Below are 10,063 nucleotides of genomic sequence, written 5' to 3' on the forward strand. Positions count from 1 at the left end.
TAAAGAAAAATATTCTATACAAACATATAAATAAACAGATAAGCATCTCCATAATTCAAATCATTCAACATGGATTATGGGCGTAATGCGCACAACTATAAGAAAATCAAGAAGTGGGGTCTTGGAATGACCTGAAATAGAATACATCAGAACAGCAAGGAGGTTTAGGAAAATCAGGGAATTCCATAATGTATAAGAAAATACTTCGCATTTAATTCATTTTAGATGGAAAACATTATTTCCTCTGAAGTTCTACGGTACATGACACAGAACAACCCATCAGTGGAAAATATGACAAATATCAAAGTAAATTAAAGTTATAAAATACTTTTTCCTCGCTTTAACGATTCATTTCCCTATCACTGCTTTCCATGTGGCTTTCATTAAATGCTTGCTCATATTCTTCCCTTTTTTTTCGTTGCAAATCTTCAGTATCTATTCGGTGTTTGGCTTCAAGCAGGAAAGCAGGTATTGCTTGTTTATTCATTTCAAGCCACTGAAATGTTAAGGAGTGAACGTAATCAAAAGCTGGAGAACAGAACTGTGTAAATATCGATGACTTTGAACTCTTTTCAGAAATCCAGCAGTATGTAAAGCTCACTGAACTTGCGAAATATAAAACTATTGTCAATAATATTAGTTTCACAACTTGAAAGTTTCCTCAAAATAACAGTTCGAATCAATGGATGCTTTTGAGAATCAGTAGAAAAATATTCGATAACTTAAAATACTGTATAAAGTAGTACTTTGTAAAGAATCAAAGTCATGCCATGATCCACGGATGGAGCAAAAAATGTCGTTGCACGGCCTACATTTCCAACACGTCCTGTACGCCCAACACGATGAACATATGACAGAAAGCTTTCAGGTTTTGGTATTTCGTAATTTATTATCTAAAGAACAACAATACTGTAAATGAAAGAGACTGGTAATCCATAAGACATCCAACAATATCGTAGCTCCAAATCTTGTGAACAGAAATACTTCATGATATCGAAGAGTAACATTTTTTGAGAAATCTCAAAACATTCTATCTCAAACAATTTTTCATTTTTTAATGCAAAAATAAAACTTCAGTAACATAGAATTCCATAAAGTTCTGAAATAATATACGTGTGATATGCCCTTGATATCCAGACCTCGCGCAGCTACGTCAGTAGATACTATTATGTGGCAATCACCGGATTGCAAAGCTTCAATCGCTTCCCTCCGCAATTTCGCAGTAAGATTTCTGGAAAAAAAGCATCAAAGTTAATTTAAAACTGAATTGCTTGACGAAAATAAACCATGGATATAAAAATAAGCTAGAATTTTCTACAAGTCTTTTTTATCATCAGAATAATGCGAAATGTAGTAATTCCAGTTAATTCAGAAACAGAAGCGTACCCATGAATTGGATAAGCTTTATATCCTTTCAACGAAAGATAAGATGCAATAACTGTTGCGAAACGTTTTGTGTTAACAAAAATAATTGTTTTTGACAGTGGGTTATCGTTCACTGCAATAATGAATTAATACCTTGTGAAAGAATTAGTTTCATAACCAAATTAGCTTCACCATTCAAATGATTTTTTTTTCTCTTTTTCTTCGGCATCTGCAATGTTTTACTCCATCATTTCCAAGCAAAAATTTTTTGCAAGTTATTTGCCATATTGAATATTTATACCTTACAGCGATATATCTCATAACAATAGAATTTTATGATTTATTTGGAAATGATGGAATAAAATTTTGCTCTGTTTTCCTTTTACTCAGAAATGTTTAAATTATACTTGGTGTATGTGAAAAGTTTTTTGTCTTAGTCAAAAACTTGCAAAATGAGAATCTGCACATCTCTCCTTGAACACTACTATCTACGTTCAAATGTAAATAAGAAATTTTTATTAATACTGGATTACTATTTAAGTACATGTCCTGTATCAAATCCAACAGTACTTTACGTCTTTCATGAACTTCCACCTGAAATGTAATACACATAATTCTACAGCAATCAACTTAAATTTTTTTTCTGGATATCATTTCATGTCTACTTTAAACATATTAAGGATTGAAAATTACTATTAAAATGGGTTTATGATGACGAATTCCTACTTACAAAAACAAGGAAGTGAAATGCACTTGTCATCAAGCCATTAGAAACATAAATATCTAATCAATGAAAGTCCAAAAATATTACTTGAATTTGAAGCAAAATTCGGAAACTTTTCAACTCAACTGTTGTCTGTATTCATGAAATTAAGGAGACCTCACAAAAGTTGCAGGTATTTCTTAAAATCATTTAATTTATCAAATGATAGTTACAAATCTTGAATCGAAAAACAGGAGATTTAAGAAAGCAAATTGGTACTTTCAAAACCCGTTGCTCGATAAAGGGATTTACGCTGTTCAGAGCACCAACGACAACTTTTGTAGCATTCGGCATCAAAAATTCATTTTTCAGTTCAGCGAGGTCGTTATAATCCGTGGCACTAAATAACATTTTTCGGAGGTTTGGAATCTGTAATAAAATAGAAGACAACATATATACAGATGTTAAAAATCAAAATTACAGATCGATATGTCGAAAAGAATGAAATTTTATTTCTCTACAGTAAATTGACGGATTTCTGGTAAGACATGATAAATTTGGGGATATCATTCAATATTTCAGTCTAGACACAAACAAGCTACAATAAACAAAGACGAAACTTGAATTTACTTTTCAAATTCACTATCATTGTCAGCATGTCACTTTTTCCTTTCATTTAACAATAAAGAAACGCACCAAGTAGCAGTAAGTTGAAATTACAATCAAAACTGTTACCAAATTTGAAAATAATGCTGAAAACTGACAGAAAAATACTGAAACGACTTACATCACGACATTTTGGTAAAAGATTTTCGATTAAATCATGGTAAAACCCCTCCATTTGTAACAGCCTATCTGCTTCATCAAAGACCAAAAAGTGCAAATGGCGCAACTCTAACTGCAATAACCTTTATTACAGAGCATAGCTGCAATTCGTTTAGAGTAGAAAACTGCTTGCAATTGGAGGTAGAGCAATGATCCACTTCGCAAATTCTTTGGGAAAAAACAGAAGTGAGGAAATATAAATCTACGTAAGGTTTCAACATGCAGTTTTTATGCAGCGAAATTGCCTACGCAGTGCAATTTATGCGTGAATACTCCATAAAAACTTGTGAAATTCGACAATAAAATCACTCCAACTAACAACTTCATTCTGAAGGTAGTCACAAAGTCGCCCAACCGTACAAATGAATATATCACATCCTTCTTTGATACGGGCAATGTTGTCTTGACGAGGTATCTCACCGAAGCTTAGCACAGCCGTGCAATTCAAACCTAAAAAACACTATTTGGATTACTCTCAGTGATCAATTATTGACTAAATTTTGACTAAGTTTTTAAGCTCAACAAGTTAACTAATTTACATCTTGCGTTACTTCAAGTTTCCAAGTAAGTAAAAGGATGTCATCAAAATTCTTGAACTGAAAATTATGGACAATTAGAGTTGATAGCATATTACTTTTCTTCTGGAAGGATAGCTGTTTCAGAAAAACTGAAATTTGGGATGAAACCAATTCATACGCTGAGATGACAAAATTTGAAAGTTGTAAACATTATTATTCAACCTCAGCAATTTATTTGAGTGCAAGATATCACTCGAATAATATTCTTCGAGATTAGGCAATTTAAAAACTATTTCAGATTATAAACTGAATTTGAATCAACTTACCGGCAGAAAATACTAACGTATCTTCATATAACTGTTCAGCAAGTTCTTTAGTTGGAGAAACGACTATGCAATAAGGATATGTATTTTCTACGGACCCAGCTTCAAAAGAAAAATATTGCTTTTCCATTAATAAAGCCTTCAATACGTTATAACGTCATGAACAAAATGCAGATAAACACAATAAAAATCATGGATAAAAAAGTACCATACGATTTAAAGAAAACGTTGTTCACTCCAGCGATAACAATATGCATGATAAGGGTAATCATAACATTAGTCTAACAGGAAAATTTTAGCTAAATAAATAACTAACCTTTGCTTTTTTGAGTTGAAATATGATTTATTACTGGTATTAAAAATGCAGCCGTTTTCCCGCCGCCTGTTATTGCATGCCCAATTACATCGAAGCCTAAATTTCAAACCGTGGAAAACATTACAGAAATATTTTTTGGATAATTGTTATCGGTGATTCTTTTCTTGATTGAAAACGATACAGCCACTAAGTGTTAAATATTGAACTTAAACTTGGCAGGATAAAGTCATATGTTTGTAACAGCCTAATTTAAAAAATGCATGACACTGTTTCAAACAAAATTGCTTGCCAGCTTGAATTAACGAAAATGTTGCTCTCTGTATTGGTAATGGTTCGAAATAATTCTTTCCCTGAATGTTTTGCATAAGTCTCGAATTTAGGTTCATTTCTTCAAAAGATCTAAACAAGATGGATAATAAGAATGTTTGACCTGTTTTAGGTGTGTTTTACAACATATAAAACAAATACTCCGTTCATTAATTTAAAATTGAATACAATTTTACCATATATTGGTTATTAGCAATGTTGATTATCGTTTAATGAGAAATAAATTAAAGTGGTTTGCTAGATGTTCTTTTACATCTCAATATGCAGCGATGTGTGTGAATTTTACTTTAGTACCCACGAACCGTCAGAACACTCTGTGTAAATCACTACCGTTAAAAATTGAGAATTTTCTATTAGAAAGCGGAAACCATAAAAGTCAATTTTACTGGTTATACGATGCTAAATTCCAACTGGATAGAGAAAAACAAAAATCACTAGGTAAATCACTAAATAAAACACGCGCGATGTTAAATAAATGAATCTTCAAAAATAATAACAAACCGACTTCACAACGGTGACGCTTTCGCCGGGTCCATTCATTACAAAACTCTCATTAAGCAAATGATTCAAATAATGGCCAGCTTCTGGGCGTCTATTTTTGTTCAGGTTTCCCTTTGCTTCAACTATATAAAGGCCTCTGTCTTCGCCTTTAAAACAGTGTTAAATAACAATTTAAAAAGGAAGACATATGAACAATGTATAAATTTTATTTTAGAATTAAACCATATTTGCAGACTAAAGTTAATCGCTTATTGCATTTCCCTAATAAAGAAGCACTATAGTTTTGGTTTAAATTACTCTAAATAAAAGATATATCAAGAAACCAAGTTCGGTTTATGCTGCTTCTAATTACTCACCCACTATAAGCAGCTCTAACCGAGCTGTTTTTTGATGTATCTTGTTTCATTTGGAATGATTTAGACCAAAACTATAATGCTTCTTTACTAAGATATGCAGCAGACATATGGTCGTAATACATTTTCATATATCATTTCACTCCATGCAAAATGACAAAGCTCCATAACAAATTACCACATCTCTGTCGATGAGTTCAAAATTGGTCAAAAAGTCTAGCAATACACGACTTTAAAACAAAAGTTACCAAATTTTTGTGCATTGATCGAAATCACAGGACTATTCCACACCCAACGGCCAGTAGCTTCGTCCTTATGACGGCCATACTTACTCATCACGACAGCGTCCTCATTGAAATTGTCCCACTATAGTGGAAAAAAGAGGCATACAGGTGACAATTTTAAATTGCTGGAAGAATTCGCTTATACGGCGAGCTTTTTTTGATTTCAGTAACAGACAATACTGTACTAACAAATAATCTTGATCAATCCTGACAATTCAATCCACTAACTAGTAGTATTAAGTTCCAACCAATAATTAAAATCCCCAAACTGTACTATGCACATAAATTTGCGCTGCAAAACTGAACTCAAAATAGAAGCAATAACAAAGCAACAACGATTCTTTCTCATTGTTCTCATTGATTCTTTAGAAAGCTAATAATAAAACCAACATCGCTTGCTGGGAGATCTCTTTCAGATGACGCCATCGTTGACTGCAATTATGTGACAAGCTAGCTTGAACAAAGACACCTGAAACTACAAATAAAAAAAACCACTTCCTGACCTCCAAACACCTACACAAACCAAACAAATACTTGACGTTTAAATTGACTTGCTAAACTGTTGCATGCTACAGATGCGAAATAAGCTTCCGTGAATATGACCTGATAAGGGTTTGGGGAAGATGTATTTGAATGGCTCCTTCTGCATCAAATATAGTTACAACTTCCCAACACTAAGTGCATCTCACAGGCTTTTTTTGATAGTTCCATCTTCAGAGGAAAAAGAAAATTACCAACCGTCAATTTATGTTTAATTCTTGTCAACAATTTCATATTGATTCTAATATATTGATGCAAATAGAGCATTTCTTAGATACTGTTATTTGCTGATGTTTATAATATCACTGTTCCTCGATAATACGACGCATTCCTACGAGTTATGGAAAATGTTTAGATTTTATGCATTTTAATTATGGGTTTTATTGCAATTCCTTCAAGTTATCTTTATGGTTCAGAAAACTCGTAGTTGTTCTGCAGACTTCATATCTTCAATTTAAAAATTTGGAAGAATAAGTTTCACATCGCTCTGGATAAAGGAAAAGGTTATAAAAAAAGCCGAAGATTGTGAACAAAATGAAAATTCAAGAAGGAATTCATATTTGCTGCTTCTCTACACTCTGTTAGCGATAAAATCGAGAAGTTAGCTTATTGTTTAATTCGATGGAAACTGGTTCTGATATGAAATGAAAAAAAATTTGTCATCAGGATGTACATCCTCATCCTCATTAACACTCATTTTCTTCGTAAAATATGAGTAGAGAATTCAAAAATTGTAAGTGCAGGAAATCTGATATATAATGGCTCCTCCAAGGTTTTCCGTTTTTTTACTGAAGTTGCAATTAGTGTAGTGATGATTGTGCGCATTATCTGGCAATTACTTGGATTAATTACTTGCATGTAAATTTTTTCTTAATTTTTTCATTTTTTAAAATTTTTATTTCAGTTCCGGAAAATGGAGTGCAATTTGGCAGCTGATTTGGATAATCTTAAATGGGCTTGATAATAAATATCACGTTACAAGGATTGATTGTTCTGATAAGCTTTGCTGAATACAAAATATTTGAAATCATCATGTCTTTATTAGGTACATTTATAGGTTTCCACTTCCGTTATTTCAGTTGATTTCGACTACCATTTATCAGAAATAGGATTACCATCGTATCCTTCGAGAACAGTTTGAAAATGGAAATTCCGGTGGGATTTTTTTAGATATAACAGTATTATTTATGAGAAAGGTAAACATTTTACAATTTGTTTCGTGGTCGTTAGGTTGTTCCGGAACCACACCTTCAATTTGCGTAATGGACAAGAAACTTACCGTGCAACCTGCTATGGTTCGTCATTCCTTTATGATTCAAAATGCTGAAATTTTTATTGCCATAACCTTGACACTTTTTGTTAGCCAATATGGCTTGTGGAAACCAATATCATAGTTGGTTTTTCTTTTTTATTTTAATTACATTGCTTTAAAACCAATTGCTAGAAAAAAAATCAACTGCTTCAACGAACTTAACTTGTAATCAATTTTAGAAATAGGCTAAAGTCCTACAAATAACTTCACGAAACTTTAGAATTGTTTTATTTCTGAAAATTACAAGTGGTTTCGATGGAATTTCGTTTTTCTCAGAGTTTTTTTTTTTTGTTCAACCACATTCAGTTTACGTTCTTCAACTCAGTGGCTTTTTTCAGGTAACATTTTCAGCACCTTTAACTGAGCGCCAAGCAGTAGATTTGGACATAAAAAATGATTGGAATAAAGCAATCATTTTTAAAATGAAGACCACAAAACCGGATGCATTCAAGATGAAACCTGTTTATGGACTCGTTGAAGCTGGTGACAAGGTTTATTAGTTTTGCTAAAACATTATAACTTTTTCATAAATTTACTATTCAAACTGTTAACAAGAGTGAGGTTTATTTTACTAAGTCTCAACCAATTTTCAGTTATCATGCAAAATTTGCAGAAAAAAGTAATTTTGACGTTAAAAAAATGGGACCCAAGTAAGAAGCCAAAGAAAAGCGATCACTTTACGATTGTGATGGCACCAGCGCCCGACAAGTGCAATAATCCTATGAAAACTTGGAAAAGCTGGAAAGAGAGCAAAAGATCAGAGGTTTTCTAAATTTTTCCAATAGAATTCGAAAAGAATTGCTGGTATCGTAGTTTTACCCCTCTGAACGGTAAGGATGATACGAGGATTCGAATAATCCGGAATTCCCAATCAACTGTAAAGCGCAGCATAATGTGACCTTGCACAAAACAGGAGCAGTAAAGTAGGACTATTTTCGCAACACGTTTTGGTGTATTCGTTACAGGCAAGTATTGGCGCTTGTCGTCGACAGGTGAAAATAATCTACAAGGGGATTGCGGTGAAAGAAACGAAAAAGAAACCGTCCAAGGCTGAGGCGACAAAGGCGCCAACGGTGAAAGCCGAACAGATTCAAGACAGAAAGGAGGAGAAAGTCGGTGGGTAATCTAAACTGATTAATGAAAATAACTTGCAAATATGTCTGTCAACTTGTGCGCGCGTGTGTGTACGTATGTGTGTGTATGTGTTTGCATGTATGTGTGTATGTCATTATCGCGGTATTCGAAAACAAAAACATACCAAGAAGGGAGGTAGTGAGTTTAAGAGAGACTGTCTCGATTGCAGGGAAGCATTTTCCACTTTTAAATTTGAGGGTGTTTTTGTAAAAATTTACAGAAGAAGCCAAGGAAGGAAAAAAAGAGCATGAGGCTGAGAAGAAGATGAAGCGGAAGCCGAAGAAAGAAGAAGAGGAAGGTAAGGAGGAGGAGGAGGAGGAGGAGGAGAAGGTAGAAAAGAAAGCTACTAAGGGCAGAAAGGATGAAGAAGAGGAAGAGGAGGGAGAGGAAGAGGAAGAGGAAGAAGAAGATGATGAGAAACCGAAGAAAAAATCGAAAAGGGAAAAAGAGGAGGATGAAGAAGCGAAAAAGAAAAATGAGGAAAATGAGGATGGGAAGGGTAAAAAAGAGGATGAGGGTGATGAGGAAGATGAAGGGGAATAAATTGCGACAGTTTAGTTGTGCTCCATTTGTATTTAATTGTGGGATAAAGTGATGTATGTGACAGAGCGATGACACACACAAATCGAAGATCGTAACATTTGGGCGTATTAGAGATTCATTCCTGCTGATGGTATAGAGAGAATGCTTTGTGAATTCGCGAAAAGCGAGAAAATTGCTTCATTCCATCGAATTCCTGCAATTTACAAAAGTGGCACTGTTTAGAGTGACAATATCAACGTTTCTATTTCAGTCACTGACTCATTTTAGCAGGACTAAATTCAATTTTAAGATGATATCACCCCACGGCTATTACACCCTACATATTTTTGCAAGCTCCATGCACACACCTACTTCTATAGTTCATGGTCTTCTATTCGAATTTGATCAATCCCAGTGTATTATCATCAACATTGTCTTAAATTTCATAAACGATATCCTGCCATAAGCTGAAGCACGCATTCGCATCCCACATGAAAATCGCGGAGTGAAGCTTGACTTTGTAACAAATTGAAAAACCTCGCAGATGTAAAATAATCGTCACTTTCACTTCTGGTGCTTTCTATTGGGAAGACTAGTCTGTTGAATTCGTTTTTCAGCGATATAGATTTATTCGGGATGGAATATTGTTCTTCACAATATTATTAGTTAACAACAAAAAGGTGGAAAATATATATATATAGTATATACACGATGAGTTGATAAGCAGTGATGAGTTATACAAAAGCAAACAATATTATCAACTAAAAAATTCCTTGTCGTTGCCTTCGATAATAGTTTTACTGCCGATTCGTTGATAGGTCGTTGAGTTGGAGATATGTTACGGGAAATGTATTTTAGCGAATAGACGAATATCGTAGTTTGCTGTCCAATGGTGGCGGATATGCGAAGATGTTTGTGGTTCAGTCGTGGAGGATATGTGAAGAGTCTGTTTGATTGTAAAAAAAAAAAAAAATTTTTCGAATTTTTCGAATTTTTCCTTATATATATATATATATATATATATATATATATATATATAT

The 10,063-nt window shown here is 33.5% G+C and overlaps 2 protein-coding genes across 2 annotated transcripts; one reads left to right on the top strand and one right to left on the bottom strand.

The window, feature by feature from the left end:
• Positions 1 to 340: 340 nt before the first annotated feature.
• On the bottom strand, positions 341 to 5,941 carry LOAG_09622 (hypothetical protein; the record flags this gene model as incomplete). The annotated part of the gene is made up of 14 exons (XM_020447979.1): positions 341 to 496; positions 747 to 893; positions 1,114 to 1,231; positions 1,387 to 1,498; positions 1,899 to 1,959; positions 2,348 to 2,497; positions 2,856 to 2,966; positions 3,213 to 3,343; positions 3,738 to 3,836; positions 4,051 to 4,146; positions 4,340 to 4,449; positions 4,883 to 5,024; positions 5,480 to 5,597; positions 5,906 to 5,941. The coding sequence occupies 14 exons, from the start codon at positions 5,939 to 5,941 to the stop codon at positions 341 to 343; spliced, it is 1,587 nt and encodes a 528-aa protein (XP_020301841.1).
• Positions 5,942 to 7,317: 1,376 nt separating this feature from the next.
• LOAG_16757 (hypothetical protein) lies at positions 7,318 to 9,104 on the top strand (the record flags this gene model as incomplete). The annotated part of the gene is made up of 5 exons (XM_020449411.1): positions 7,318 to 7,350; positions 7,706 to 7,858; positions 7,981 to 8,130; positions 8,333 to 8,483; positions 8,722 to 9,104. The coding sequence occupies 5 exons, from the start codon at positions 7,318 to 7,320 to the stop codon at positions 9,042 to 9,044; spliced, it is 810 nt and encodes a 269-aa protein (XP_020307069.1). The 3' UTR covers positions 9,045 to 9,104.
• Positions 9,105 to 10,063: the final 959 nt, after the last annotated feature.

This window comes from Loa loa (genome assembly GCF_000183805.2).
Source record: "Loa loa unplaced genomic scaffold supercont3.17, whole genome shotgun sequence".
In the NCBI taxonomy this organism is placed as follows: Eukaryota; Metazoa; Nematoda; class Chromadorea; order Rhabditida; family Onchocercidae; genus Loa; species Loa loa.